General features: G+C 43.6%; 1 protein-coding gene and 1 long non-coding RNA gene across 4 annotated transcripts in view; one reads left to right on the forward strand and one right to left on the reverse strand.

The window, feature by feature from the left end:
• Positions 1–16,139, forward strand: part of ZNF385B (zinc finger protein 385B) — a 528,613-nt gene that overhangs the window by 246,580 nt on the left and 265,894 nt on the right. The window contains exon 1 of one of the 3 annotated variants that reach the window (XM_073646803.1): positions 6,842–7,228. The exons of 1 other annotated variant lie outside the window; for it this stretch is intronic. In XM_073646803.1, coding sequence (XP_073502904.1) covers positions 7,195–7,228 — 34 coding nt within the window. In that variant the 5' untranslated portion in view covers positions 6,842–7,194. Of the gene's footprint in view, positions 1–6,841; positions 7,229–16,139 lie in introns of those variants that run through there. One more of the 3 variants, XM_073646801.1, reaches the window with a different exon arrangement.
• On the reverse strand, positions 865–6,793 carry LOC141161673 (uncharacterized). Its single transcript, XR_012250671.1, has 3 exons — positions 6,698–6,793; positions 6,226–6,327; positions 865–4,007 (listed from the first exon to the last, which is right to left on the reverse strand). It is a non-coding gene; the product is annotated as an uncharacterized lncRNA (long non-coding RNA).

Genomic DNA, 16,139 nt, shown 5'->3' on the forward strand with positions numbered 1-16,139 from the left:
TCAGTATTTAGTCAGTATTTGGTCAGTATTTATTCTCAGGAGTGGGAGCCAAAACCAGGTGAGGAACAATCAGAGAAAAGGTATAATAGAAACAAGTCACCAATTCTGCATTTATCACCCACTCCTGGTTTTGGCTCCCACTCCTGAGAAAAAATACTGACCGAATACTGATAGTGGGGCTGACGCCTTAGAGGAAGGACTTAATGTTAGTGACAGCGGACAGACAATCCCTGATATTTTGTAATATTGCAGGGATGATGTCAGGAGAAGAAATGTATAATTGGGTGTCATCAACATACATCTATCAACGAGAAGTGTGCCTGCTGAGAATGGGTGGATGGGGAGAATCATCATTGGCCGTTTATTGCCCTGCATTCTCCACCTAAGCTGAGAATACTGATTAACTCAGAGCATTATGGTATGCAGAGACATTACTGTATTTATAGACGCAAGCACAAAACTATAAAGCTAGTGATCCAAGGAATTCAGAGTTATCCCTACCTTGTTGGGTTTTATTTTTGCCATTTTTAGGCTTTTTTGAAGCTTTATTTCAAATGACAAGAGGCAATTATGCCAAATATCAATTACATTTTGCCTATTTTAAAAGTAAATCAGATTTGATGTTTTGTAACAACCAAAAAACAACTGATATACCTGAAATAGTAGAGTAGTAAAATTTTGAGTTGCTTAATATGGAGAAAGCTAAAAGAAGTCATACACTGATCCAATCCAAGGGGGGGATGATATTGGAACATATTTAGAATAAAATATATTCATTCTGAGACATCTTCTAATATGACTATATGCAGTCAAAAAAGAAAAAATCCCTGCAGCTGCATCTCAGAGAACATTGACTCATGTCTTAAGTCATGTCACTTATTATAGACTTTTTTACACTTTCTCAGCAGTCTTCAACTCTAATTCTAGCTCTACTTAGCTAAAGGTTTCGCTTGAGTTTTTCCATATCAAATAATATTATTTTACCATCTGCAATCTGTTATTTTAGAAATAAATCTCCCTATATATTTTTTTAAGAAATCTGTGTAAATGTTTGGGAGGCTTTTTTTATATATATATATATTTATTTCTATATAAATGTTGTTAACAGCAGCTCAAACAAGATGGATGCAACCATAATCATGTACAGAAAATTGAAAAAAATATCTAGAAATGATAAAAATGGATTAGCAAAAAATAGTATTTATCAGAACTTGTTACAGATTTAGCCATTTTTAAAATAACCAACATGGTGCCCTATGTCATCATCGTAGAGTGTTTACAGCAACTGCTGTGTATTGAAACACCTGTGCTATGTAGTTTTAGTAAGAGACATTGGGATGCCACAACCTATGTCTCTATATTCCGTTCAAAACATGGATATTACATGCTACCATCCTCTATGTGGACATAGCTTTGGATTTGGTAACTCTTGGACTATGGCTCTTCAACAACATCTCTTCATTTCTCATCCATGCAAATAACATGGATTTTTCTATTCTTAGTCTAAGGGGTAGCGTTTCTCCTTATGGAGAGTGACACACCAGATCTGGCACTTCAAGGTAAGGAGGCTTATTCGCCATGCAATGCTCCTCTGGGAAATTCAAATCAGTTCTCATACTTTGCACTGATGAGGGCCAACAGCCTGAAACACCGTCTCTACAAATTTGGATTCTAATTTGGCTTTTATCCTAAGTCATATTGCACGACTCGTTAAAGGGTTGATTGTGACTTGTAGGATTGCTACTTCCAATAGGTGGCGCTATAGAGTACAAGTCCTCTTTTTCTCTGAAGAGGCAATTTGCATATTAAATTTCCCAGAGGAGCATTGCATGGCGAATAAGCCTCCTTACCTTGAAGTTCCAGATCTGGTGTGTCACTCTCCATAAGGAGAAACGTTACCCCTTAGACCTCAGTCCAGAGCCTCGCACCTAGCCAAATCAGTTCTCATACTTTGCACTGATGAGGGCCAACAGCCCGAAACACAGTGTCTGAAAATTGAGATTCTAATTTGGCTTTTATCCTAAGTCATATTGCACGACTCGTTAAAGGGTTGATTGTGACTTGTAGGATTGCTACTTCCAATAGGTGGTGCCATAGAGTACAAGTCCTCTTTTTCTCTGAAGAGGCAATTTGCATATTCTTAGTCAAAGCTTGAATTACGGATGGGGAAAGTTGGATTAAGATATATACATTGCACATATATTGTTTGTAAAAGAGATAGTTTGTAAATCCATTGGAACCTGCTATTTCACTAATTATTTAAAAAAAAAATTATAATAAAATTTGGAGATTTTATGGAGGATCTGTTCGCTGGATTTTTTCCTTCTGAATTCTGATCTACGTTGTTGCACTACGAATATCCGTGCGGAGGATCCTTCTGACGGTGAGCTGACTCTCTTCATCTTTTTTGGACTGCTGCTATTTTTTCATCATATTGCTTTGTATGATATACCTTGACATTAGTGATATTATAATGGTCCGATGATCACTCACTGAAGTAGAGGTTTCTGTGTCTCCGTCTTTGATTGCCCGTCCTGTGTTGAGTTGTCGGTATTTCATTTCTTTCCTTCCAGGAATGTTGGATAAGAGACGCGATTGTCATCTGATCTGTGATGTGCTTGACTGAGCACTTTTACACTCTGATGCTATTAATACGACCTAACGGTGCTAAAAAGGCATTGAAAGGTTTATTCTGGTACTATCATCCTAATGACCTTTTCTGACATATGTCCATATTCACTAAGCAGTGCTGCCAAATCAGGGTAACATTGTATTATCCTGCTCACGTCTGCTGCTCATCTACGGTCTGTTATCACATAAATGGCTATTAAAGGGGTTGTCCAATGAAAACAAATTACCGCCTATCGACAGGTGGGGGGGGTCCTATTGCTGGGATCAGCTGAATATTAGAATGGATCAGTAGTGCATATGCTCCAACACTGATCCATTCATTCCCTATTGAGATGCCCATGTGTTGCACTTGGCTTTTTCCAGCAGCCCCATACAGAATGAATGGAGAAGGGGTCGGACATTTTACGGGCCGCTCCATAAAAGTTCATTGTCTTGGATAAAAATTCCTTGTTTTGCTGATATATGCACCTCCCTGTTTTCGGACACCCACTGATGAGCAAATTATCATAAAATATCTTGTTTTCACTGGACAGCCATGAAGATTATAATTTACATGTCCCAAGCAATTTATAATTATAGAGCAGACTGGCTTAAAAAGATCAGCTATGTGTAAATATAAAGGAAGGGGGCACCTGCTGCATGACAATGTTCCCTCCTACATTAGGTGCTCATTTAAATGGGGTTGTCCACTACTTGCACAACCTCCTTCTCAATCCCTATGTTTTCCCCTTGTAAAATACAACACTTACACTTATCTCTGGTGCCGGTACTGTTTCCGCAGTGCACTGATTTTCCAGAACTGGCTTCACTCTCACCTCCTTCTGACAAATCATATATATCAGGAGGAAGTGAGAGCTGCTGCTCTTTCATCTCCTTCAGATGTATGTGATTCATCCAAAGGTGGGGAGAGTGAAGCAGCCTTTGACTGGCCACAGGGATTGCGTGACATAGCAGTGTCACACCATTCTCGGGAGAGCCAGTGTCGACACAGCTGGAACAGCACCAGCACCAGAGGTGAATATAAGTGTTATTATTTTACAACAGGAAAACACAAGGATTGTCTAAGTCAAGTGGACAATCCCTTGAAGGTGAAGTCATTTATATGTGCTATTCGAATTCTGAACCAACATCTAATCTAAAGGCTACTTCTCTGGTTAAGGTTCTATGAGATGGGAAATAAAAGGTAACATTTATGTGTGCAGGATGAACATTTTCACTCTCACACTTTCTAATCCTTTAACCCCCCTTATCTTCATCTATAGCCATGTAGAACATGTTGTCTTAGGTTTTTCAAGAACTTGGCCATCGAGTTGTTTGGCCACATGCTGCTCCACCTTTTGATGTCCAATGCCTGTCCATTATTCGGATGTCTGAAACTGGAAAATAATCATTCATCATTACGAATTACATGGGGGAATTCCTAAAAATATTCCTTAAAAGCTAAAATAAGAAAGTGAGCCAATCTCTAAGAATTATTACATTCAGATTTTAGCACTGCCATGGAAAGTGTCTGGATGTGTTACTGTACGTGCTAAGTTGTTAGAGAAGGTTTAGAGCTACAATAGAAAACATATTTTATTTTTTTGTAACATTTACAAGTCATTAGTGAACGTATTTCCAAAACTGATTAAATAATTGAACAGGTGGCTAACAACAAGCCGCAAAAGTTCACGGTGGTTGTTATATTCCGAGGGCGTAGTTATACTTTTTTAGTTTTCCTTTTTTTTCTAAATAATTAGATGATCTTATTCATTTCTATAATACTTGAGAATGTTTAAAGGGGTCGGTAACTGACTGTACAGCTGCCCAAAAAATGGCTGGTGGCCTGTCAATCAGCCTCTTTCAATTGAAAAATAACTTTCCCATGTTAAGTGCTTTTAGATTGGAGGAGGAACTTATTATACTTATATATTAACAGGTAACACAAAATCCTGCCACCACCACAGTTGTTAGAATAAAGTAGATAATCCCTTTAAATCTAGCTCTTTGCTTTACTGCTAGTGCTAGCAGCTCCTGTTTTCAATTCTGATCACCTCTGATGGTGGAATTATACAATGAAGTGGTATTATTGCTGCCAGAAGTGGCAATGAAGTCTTAAAGGAGTTGAATATAATTAAAGTAAAGGATCTGATTTTTCCAGAAACAGCTCCACTTATCTATAGTCTGTGTCTGATATTGCAGTCCCATTTATTTGAAGGCTGCAGAGCTGCAATACCAGACAAAGCCAGTTATAAGGGTGGTGCTGTTTCTGCAAAAAGATTATATTTTAACTAATCTCATAAAACCCTTTTAAAACATTATTATAGGTGTAATGTCTTCTCAGACATTTATGCCATAATCCCCCCCCTCCTGACAAAGGAGGTGCTCATTGCTGAGCCATTTTTGGAACTCCCATAAAAGTCAATGGAGGCAGCAAAGCATGCATAACCACCTCTCCATTGACTCCTCTGAGAAGGACGGGAGACCCCCATTCCCGAGAAAGATGTAGGTTCAGAGAATTGCCTCTTCCAATAGGTGGCACTGAAGTTCTAGTTTTCCTCCTCTCGGAAGAGGCAATTTGCATATTTAATTTCCCAAAGGAGCATGCATGGCTTATATAAGTCTTCACACGCTGACATGCCAGACCTGGCTTGTCACTCTCCACAAGGGGAAACGTTACCCCTTAGATCCCAGTCTTAAGCCTCTCACCTAGCCAAATCAGATCTCATACTTTGCACTGATGAGGGGCAATACCCCGAAACACCGTGTCTATTGTGATTCTGCTTTGGCTTTTATCCTAAATCATAAAGGAAGGGTCAATATTGACTTTTAGGATTGCTACTTCCTATAGGTGGCTCTAGTGTTCTAGTCCTCTTCCTCTCTGAAGAGACAATTTACATATGTAAAGTTTAGGTTATAATTTATGATAAACCCAATTGGGCATTACCAGAGATTTTCTTCTTCCCCTATATGACATTGACCAATCATAACCAGGTAATAACATACAGGGGACAAAATAAAACAACCACACAATAGCTTAGAACAGTTTTTTTTTCAGCATAAGACATGTAGTGACAGACAGCTTAATCTCAATGATCTCGCTGCAGAGCTGTGTGTCATTAAAAACTGCCAGGACTAGAGCATAGATGAGTGTGATTACTTCTTCATCTTTCATAGCATGCAGTGTGGGGGGAGGGGAAATACAGCTAAGCTGAGCTTTGTCGCATTGCAAACACCTCTAGCAGTTCTCCTTTCAAAGTGTTGTCAGCTCTACTTTCCCTCCCCCACACTGACTGCTGTGAGATGAAAAGTGAAGAAGTGTTAGTAATCATACGAACCTGGGCTCTTCTCCCATCCCTTTGTAACACACAGCTTTGCAGTGAGATCAGTGAGAAGAGTTAACTGTCTGTCTTTACATGTCTCTCACAAGAGAAAGCATGTTCTAAGTTATTTCATCTTATCAGTAACAACCGCCATCTCCTATGTCAGTAATGTAACAATCTGTCTTCACTGAATATAAGTTGTACCTGGAAATTGAGAATTTTCAAAATAAATGATTAGTCCTGGTGGGGAAAGAAGCAGTTTGTGCCTTTCTTTTACACTGCTTAAACTGACCTGCGGTGCGTTTTGAAGCCTGCAACATGTCAATTTCTTTATCGGGTACGGAGAGTTTTATGTGCGGATTTTCCCCATAGAAATGTATTCGTTGTGTAAATTCTGCAGGTAAAAGAATACGTGTAATACGCACATGATTATATAGATAAGATGTTATCAGAGCCAAATGCCAGGAATTAGCAAAAGCAAAGCAGCTTTATTTAATATATAACATCCCAAAAATGACAAAAAACGCAGCGTCAAAAACACAATAAAATTGTCTGCCCACAATGAGTTTTTTTTTGCTTTTTGACGCTGAGTATTTTTGCTGCTTCAAAAAAAGTCTTAACAAATACCAGGAAGTATCAAAAACAAGAGACAAAAAATGCATGCAAAAAAAAGCACACAAAAATTCAATGAAAAATTGCAAGTAACCTGAATTACTTAATAAGTGCAGAAATGGAGCAGAAATACGACAGCATCAAAAACTCACCGTGGGAACATAGCCTAATAAGTATAGAATGGTGTGGTGCTATTATATCTTTCTTTAAAAAAAAATACCGGCATATTATCTGAAAATGTTGGTTAATATTTCATCAAGGTTAATAGTTTCACTGGGAAACTCAAAGTGCAAAGGCCACAGCAAAGCACCCGAGGGACAGTTTAGATTGGACATTTATGTAAAATATACTATTAAGGAATTTCTAGATTGTATGTAAATAGCATCAAAGAGTAAAACTAAAAGCTGGGACATTAAGACATACATGGAAAAAGGTCTGAACAATATCCAAGAACAATGGGATGGATTATGGAACCTTTCTGCGTTATTCACAATTGTGAAACTGGACACTGAAAAAGAATCAATAGGGGAGGGTTCCTTTTTTACTCTCGATCTCACCTGTTCACTCATTTACCTGTTACTCTGTGTTTCAACATAGCAAGGAGTAAAAGCAACTGGAAATTGGCACGAAACAGGATATTACTTCTCCAATGTTTTCTCCACTGATAATGTCTGATCAGAGAGGTACATGCAAAATGAATGTTTTATATTTTTATTACAATCATGTGACCTTTTACATAGATGATAGAGTCAATAAGATTAAGATAATAAGATTTTATTATCAGCACTAATAGAAAATGTAGATGGCTGTTAGGAAGTAATAATTTTTAAATTATGATGTATTTATTATTATGATTATTATTATTATATGTTTTTAAAATAATATACATTGTAGTGCCATAAAATGAGATTCATTTAAAGATCTATAATATAATCGGCCAAGCGTCCCTCTGTCTGAAGCCTCTATAGACTGCGCATGCGCGACGCGCAGTCTGGCTCAAGACAGAAGAACGCATGGAGCCATTACAGGTAAGAGGAGTGTATGGCACCAGAGATCGCGGTATACGTAGACACTGAACGCATACCGCGATCTCCGGCGCCATACGTACATACTTACCTGACTGGGAGGAGCGTTGTCGCGGCACCTCTCTTCTGGCCAGAGACCGGGGGCGGAGTGAAGGCGTCGGAATCGGTGCATGCGCATAGCACTATCAGGCGCCATTTCACTGAAGACACATTTGCAGGGTGTCTTCAGCAAAATGGCGCCGGACAGCGCGGTGCTCCGGCGCCACACTCCTCCTCCAGCCTCCGGCAGAACAGGACAAGGCAGCGCTGAAGCACAGGGAAGAAAGGTGAGTATAAGTGTTTATTTTTTTTGTATGTGTGCAGCGTGAAAGGGATGATGGGTGCCATACATACCAGGATTGGGGGTGAGGACCATGCATACCAGGATTGGGGGATGAGGGGACCATGCATACCAGGATTGGGGGATGAGGGGGCCACACATACCAGGATTGGTGGTGAGGGGACCATGCATACCAGGATTGGGGGATGAGGGGGCCACACATACCATGATTGGGGGTGAGGGGACAATGCATACTAGGATTAGGGATGAGGGGTACTATACATACCAGGATTGGGGGGTGAGGAGACCATTCATACCAGGATTGGGGGACGAGGGGACCATTCATACCAGGATTGGGTGATGAGGGGACCACGCATACCAGGATTGGGGGATGAGGGGACCACGCATACCAGGATTGGGGGATTAGGGGTACCATACATACCAGGATTGGGGGATGAGGGGTACCATACATACCAGGATTGGGGGCTTAGGGGGCTATGCATACCAGGATTGGGGGTGAGGGCACCACACATACCAGGACTGGGGGATGAGGGTGCCATGCATACCAGGATTGGGGATGAGGGAACCATGCATACCAGGATTGGGGGTGAGAGGACAATGTATACCAGGATTGGGGGTGAGGGTACCACGCATACCAGGATTGGGGGTGAGGGTACCATGCATATCAGGATTGGGGGATGAGGGGGACCACGCATACCAGGATTGGGTGATGAGGGGTGCCATGCATACCAGGATTGGGGATGGTGGGGTGCCATGCATTCCAGGATTGGGGATGAGGGGTGCCATGCATACCAGGATTTGGGGAAGAGGGGTGCCATGCATACCAGGATTGGCAGGTGAGGGGACCATTCATACCAGGATTGGGGGACGAGGGGACCACGCATACCAGGATTGGGGGACGAGGGGACCACGCATACCAGGATTGGGGGATGAGGGGTACCATACATACCTGGATTGGGGGATGAGGGGTACCATACATACCAGGATTGGGGGCTTAGGGGGCTATGCATACCAGGATTGGGGGTGAGGGGACCACACATACCAGGACTGGGGGATGAAGGTGCCATACATACCAGGATTGGGGATGAGGGAACCATGCATACCAGGATTTGGGATGAGGGGACAATGTATACCAGGATTGGGGGTGAGGGTACCACGCATACCAGGATTGGGGGATGAGGGGGACCACGCATACCAGGATTGGGGGATGAGGGGTGCCATGCATACCAGGATTGGGGATGGTGGGGTGCCATGCATTCCAGGATTGGGGATGAGGGGTGCCATGCATACCAGGATTGGGGGAAGAGGGGCACCATGCATACCAGGATTGAGGGGTGAGGGGTACCATGCATACCAGGATTGAGGAGTGAGGGGTACCATGCGTACCAGGATTGAGAGTGAGGGATGCCATGCGTACCAGGATTGGGGGTGAGGGGTGCCATTCATACCAGGATTGAGGGTGAGGGGTGCAATGCGAACCAGGATTGAGGGTGAGGGGTGCCATGCATACCAGGATTGGGGGTGAGGGGTGCCATGCATACCAGGATAGGGATGAGGCGTGCCATGCATACCAGGATAGGGATGAGGGCAGCACATAAAGAATGGGGGAAAAGAATTGGGGAGCACAAATACCAGGATGGGGGCAGCACAAATACCAGTATGGGGGCAGCACATACCAGCATGGGAGACCATATACCAATAAAAATGCTCGCCACCCAGGCGTAGAACGGGCTCAATAGCTAGTATAGATATAATCATAAAATGGCTTTTAGGAATTAATAATATTTAAATTTATGATATATGTTTTTTATTATTATATGTTTTTAAAATAATATACATTGTAGCTCCATCAGATGTGTATAATTGTATGGATTTGCCAATAAGCCATGCATTTTAGTAATCTAAGAGCTCATAATTTTTCTCAGTAAGTGTATGTGCCATCGGATGATGTTAGAGATGAGTAAAATTATTTGAGTGGGATTGAATTCTACTTAAATTTAAAAAAAAATCCATATTCTGGAGAATATAGATTTTTTTGTAATTCACTGTGTGAGAATTCAGCAAAATGGTGACCAGCTTCAGCCTCCATATTGTTAAACAGTAGTGTTGAGCGAGCATGCTCGACACTGCTCGGTACTTGCCCGAGCATCTCACTACTCGGGATGTTCGGCGAGCACCGAGCATTTTCGGGTTACTCGGGCGGGAGCTAGGGTCTCCGCCCTGCATGTTTGGCGCTCTTTACTAGAGATGAGCGGTGTTCGACTAGAACTGTTCGCCAATCTCAAATTCAAGCTGTTTTGGGCGGTGTTCGAGTTGTTCGACGAGCCCGAACGATTTGCAAAAAATTCGGCTGTTCGAGGTTATGTTCGATAACTGTTCGTGCACCAAAAGCGTGTCCTGCATGTCTGGCGCTATTTAGAGCACCAATCATGCAGGGATTGTCTGCCACTCACTGTAATGCCACAGCCATGGTGGTTGTGGCATTAGAGTGATTGCCCAAATCGATGGGAACTGTGATCACAGTGAAACATGAAAAGCCGGCAATTCATCAGCGGCATACACCGGTACCCGACAATTTAGAACCGAAAGAATAGAGCTTCACACATAGATTAGATAGATAGAAACATGTCAGTCACATATATATGAAGTACAGTGACAGTGTTGCTTACTGTACTTGTCATTTAGTGTAAAGGATTTATTTAAAAAAATAATAGTGTTTTCATGCACTGTCTCTTTAAAAAAGCCGGCTGGCAATTCAGCAGCGGTACCTGACAATTTATAACAGACAGAATAGAGCTTCACACATAGATTAGAAAGATAGAAACATGTCAGTCACATATATAATAAGTACAGTGATAGTGTTGATTACTGTACTTGTCATTTAGTGTTAAAATAAAGGATTTATTTAAAAAAAAATTGGCGTGGGGTTCCCCTTAATTTTAGGCTCTAGCGGAGGTTAAGCAGACGGCTGGGGCAGATGTTTGAAGCCTGGGAAGGGGGTAATACCCACGGAGCTTCCCAGGCTACTAATATCAGCCCCCAGCTGAATACCTAGCCTTTACTAGCTATTAAAATGGGGAACCCCCCAAAAAAATGACGTGGGGTCCCCCCTATTTTATTAGCTAGCAAAGGCTAGGCAGACAGCTGGGGGCTGATATTAATAGCCCAGGAAGGGTGCCATGAATATTGGCCCCCTCCCAGGCTAGAAACACCAGCCGTCAGCCGCCCCAGAAATGGCGCATCCATAGGATGCGCCAATTCTGGCACTTAGCCTCGCTCTTCCCACTGCCCTGTAGCGGTGGCAGTGGGGTAATAGGGCTGGGGTTGATGTCAGCTTATAATGCCAGCTGACATCAAGCCCAGGTTAGTAATGGAGAGGCGTCTATAAGACACCCCCATTACTAACCCCGTAGTCAAAGTTAAAAAAAAACACAAACACCCAGAATAAAGTCCTTTAATTGAAATAAAGACACAATTCTTTATTGTTCTAAATTAAACCATACTTACAGTCACGCCCATTCCAGCTGAAGCCAACGATCCCCTGCAACAAAAGAAAAATAATAAAGCAACATAATCCTTACCATTCCATGGTTCCCACGACAGCTTCAGCTCTGCTACATCGAGATGACAGGCTCGACCACAGCAGAAAGCTGCCATCCAGCCTGTCATCCCGCAGACACTGAGAAGCGCAGGCTTGCTTGCGCTCCTCAGCGTCTCTCTGTGACGGCATCCAGATGAGCCGAGTTCATGTCCAATGAACTCGGCACACCTCATGCACGTCACTGACAGCGTGGGAAAATTCTCACGCTGAAGCGCTGAGTGCAGGAGAATTCTCCCACGCTGTCAGTGACGTGCATGAGGTGAGCTCATGTCCAATGAACTCAGTTCACCTCATGCACGTCACTGACAGCGTGGGAAAATTCTCCTGCACTCAGCGCTTCAGCGTGAGAATTCTCCCACGCTGAAGCGCTGAGTGCAGGAGAATTTTCCCACGCTGTCAGTGACGTGCATGAGGTGAGCCGAGTTCATTGGACATGAACTCGGCTCATCTGGATGCCCTCACAGAGAGACACTGTGGAGCGCAAGCAAGCCTGCGCTTCTCAGTGTCTTCGGGATGACAGGCTGGATGGCAGCGTTCTGCTACGGTACAGCCTGTCATCTCGATGTAGCAGAGCTGAAGCTGTCATGGGAACCATGGAAAGGTAAGGATGATGTTGGTTTATTATTTTTCTTTTATTTCAGGAGATCGTTGGCTTCAGCTGGAATGGGCGTGACGGTAAGTATGGTTTAATTTAGAACAATAAAGAATTTAGAACAATAAAGAATTGTGTGTTTATTTCAATTAAAGGACTTTATTCTGGGTGTTGTGTTTTTTTTAAATACTTTACTAGAAATTCATGGTGGTCATGTCTAATATTGGCGTGACCCCATGAATTTCGGGCTTAGGGCCAGCTGATAATGCCAAGCTGGCCCTAACCCCTTTATTACCCAGTGAGCCACCACACCAGGGCCCTGGATGAGTTGGGTACAGCGCCAGAAGATGGCGCTTCTATGAACGCGCCATTTTCCGGGGTGGCTGCGGACTGCAATTTGCAGCGGGGGTGGCCCAGAAAGCTTGGTTCTCCCTGCGCTGCTGATTCCAGCCCCCAGCTGCCTAGTTGTACCTGGCTGGACACAAAAACAAGGCGAAGCCCCACGTCAATTTTCTTTAAATTATTTCATGAAATAATTAAGAAAAAAAGGGCTTCCCTACATTGTTGTGTCCGGCCAGGTACAAATAGGCAGCTGTTGGTTGGGGGCAGCCCGGTCCTGCCTGCTGTACCTGGCTGGACAGAAATATAGTGCGAAGCCCCACGTCAATTTTTTTTTAATTATTTCATGAAATAATTAAAAAAAAAAGGTCTTCCCTATATTGTTGTGTCCGGCCAGGTACAAATAGGCAGCCGGTGGTTGGGGGCAGCCCGTTCCTGGCTGCTGCACCTGACTGGACACAAGTATAGTGCGAAGCCCCACGTCAATTTTTTTTAAATTATTTCATGAATTTCCTGAAGTAATTTAAAAAAATTGAAGTGGGGCTTCGCACTATATTTGTGTCCAGCCAGGTACAGCAGGCAGGAACGGGCTGCCCCCAACCACCAGCTGCCTATTTGTACCTGGCCGGACACAACAATATAGAGAAGGCCTTTTTTTCTTAATTATTTCATGAATTTCATGAAATAATTAAAAAAAAAATATGTGGGGCTTCGCCCTATTTTTGTGTCCAGCCAGGTACAACTAGGCAGCTGGGGGCTGGAATCTGCAGCGCAGGGAGGCCCAAGCTTTCTGGGCCCCCCCCAGCTGCAAATTGCAGTCCGCAGCCACCCCGGAAAATGGCGCGTTCATAGAAGCGCCATCTTCTGGCGCTGTACCCAACTCATCCAGGGCCCTGGTGCGGTGGCTCACTGGGTAATAAAGGGGTTAGGGCCAGCTTGGTATTATCAGCTGGCCCTAAGCCCAAAATTCATGGGGTCACGCCAGTATTAGACATGACCGCCATGAATTTCTAGTAAAGTATTTAAAAAAAACACAACACCCAGAATAAAGTCCTTTAATTGAAATAAACACACAATTCTTTATTGTTCTAAATTAAACCATACTTACCATCACGCCCATTCCAGCTGAAGCCAACGATCTCCTGAAATAAAAGAAAAATAATAAACCAACATCATCCTTACCTTTCCATGGTTCCCATGACAGCTTCAGCTCTGCTACATCGAGATGACTGGCTGGACCGCAGCAGAACGCTGCCATCCAGCCTGTCATCCCGCAGGCACTGAGAAGCGCTGGCATGCTTGCGCTCCTCAGTGTCTCGCTGCGACGGCATCCAGATGAGCCGAGGTCATGTCCAATGAACTCGGCTCACCTCATGCACGTCACTGACAGCGTGGGAAAATTCTCACGCTGAAGCGCTGAGTGCAGGAGAATTCTCCCACGCTGTCAGTGACGTGCATGAGGTGAGCTCATGTCCAATGAACTCAGCTCACCTCATGCACGTCACTGACAGCGTGGGAAAATTCTCCTGCACTCAGCGCTTCAGCGTGAGAATTCTCCCACGCTGTAAGTGACGTGCATGAGGTGAGCTGAGATCATTGGACATGAACTCACCTCATGCACGTCACTGACAGCGTGGGAAAATTCTCACGCTGAAGCGCTGAGTGCAGGAGAATTTTCCCACGCTGTCAGTGACGTGCATGAGGTGAGCTGAGTTCATTGGACATGAGCTCACCTCATGCACGTCACTGACAGCGTGGGAGAATTCTCCTGCACTCAGGGCTTCAGCGTGAGAATTTTCCCACGCTGTCAGTGACGTGCATGAGGTGAGTTCATGTCCAATGATCTCAGCTCACCTCATGCACGTCACTGACAGCGTGGGAAAATTCTCCTGCACTCAGCGCTTCAGCGTGAGAATTCTCCCACGCTGAAGCGCTGAGTGCAGGAGAATTTTCCCACGCTGTCAGTGACGTGCATGAGGTGAGCCGAGTTCATTGGACATGACCTCGGCTCATCTGGATGCCGTCACAGCGAGACACTGAGGAGCGAAGCAAGCCTGCTCTTCTCAGTGTCTGCGGGTTGACAGGCTGGATGGCAGCGTTCTGCTGCGGTCCAGCCTGTCATCTCGATGTAGCAGAGCTGGAGCTGTCCTGGGAACCATCGAAAGGTAAGGATGAGGTTGCTTTATTATTTTTCTTTTATTGCAGGAGATCGTTGGCTTCAGCTGGAATGGGCGTGATGGTAAGTATGGTTTAATTTAGAACAATAAAGAATTGTGTGTTTATTTCAATTAAAGGACTTTATTCTGGGTGTTGTGTTTTCTTTTAACTTTCACTATGGGGTTAGTAATGGGGGTGTCTTATAGACGCCTCTCCATTACTAACCTGGGCTTGATGTCAGCTGGCATTATAAGCTGACATCAACCCCAACCCTATTACCCCACTGCCACCGCTACAGGGCAGTGGGAAGAGCGAGGCTAAGTGCCAGAATTGGCGCATCCTATGGATGCGCCATTTCTGGGGCGGCTGACGGCTGGTGTTTCTAGCCTGGGAGGGGGCCAATATTCATGGCACCCTTCCTGGGCTATTAATATCAGCCCCCAGCTGTCTGCCTAGCCTTTTCTAGCTATTAAATTAGGGGGGACCCCACGTCATTTTTTTGGGGGGTCCCCCATTTTAATAGCTAGTAAAGGCTAGGTATTCAGCTGGGGGCTGATATTAGTAGCCTGGGAAGCTCCGTGGGTATTACCCCCTTCCCAGGCTTCAAACATCTGCCCCAGCCGTCTGCTTAACCTCCGCTAGAGACTAAAATTACGGGGAACCCCACGCTAATTTTTTTTTAAATAAATCCTTTATTTTAACACTAAATGACAAGTACAGTAACCAACACTATCACTGTACTTATTATATATTTGACTGACATGTTTCTATCTATCTAATCTATGTGTGATTCTCTATTCTTTCTGTTCTAAATTGTCGAGTACAGATGCTGAATTGCCGGCCGGCTTTTTTAAAGAGACGGTGCATGAAAACACTATTATTTTTTTAAATAAATCCTTTACACTAAATGACAAGTACAGTAAGCAACACTGTCACTGTACTTATTATATATGTGACTGACATGTTTCTATCTATCTAATCTATGTGTGAAGCTCTATTCTTTCTGTTCTAAATTGTCGGGTACCGCTGCTGAATTGCCGGCCGGCTTTTTTAAAGAGACGGTGCATGAAAACACTAATATTTTTTTTAATAAATCCTTTACACTAAATGACAAGTGCAGTAACCAACACTGTCACTGTGCTTCTTATATGTGTGACTGACATGTTTCTATCTATCTAATCTATGTGTGATGCTCTATTCCTTCTTGTCTAAATTGTCGGGTACCGGTATATGCCGCTGCTGAATTGCCGGCCGGATTTTTTAAAGAGAGTGTCTTCTGAGCAGTTTGTCAGCTTTTGGACACCTTTGAAGGTGTTTTCTATGTGTTTTTGTTTGCCTGCCATTGGTTTTAACGTTGTTCTAAGGTGTTCGACGAACAGTTCGATGAACAGTTCCTCGAACACCCCGGTGTTCGACGAACCGAACCGAACCCGAACACTATGGGGGTGGCTCAACACTACTCTTTACAGAGCCAATGAACATGCAGGGATTGCCAGACAGTCACTGTAATGCCACAGCCATGTTGGTTGTGGGCATTACA

The sequence above is a fragment of the Phyllobates terribilis genome, unplaced genomic scaffold (genome assembly GCF_046119375.1).
Source record: "Phyllobates terribilis strain yellow unplaced genomic scaffold, ASM4611937v1 Scaffold_9__5_contigs__length_417890890, whole genome shotgun sequence".
Lineage (NCBI taxonomy): Eukaryota > Metazoa > Chordata > Amphibia > Anura > Dendrobatidae > Phyllobates > Phyllobates terribilis.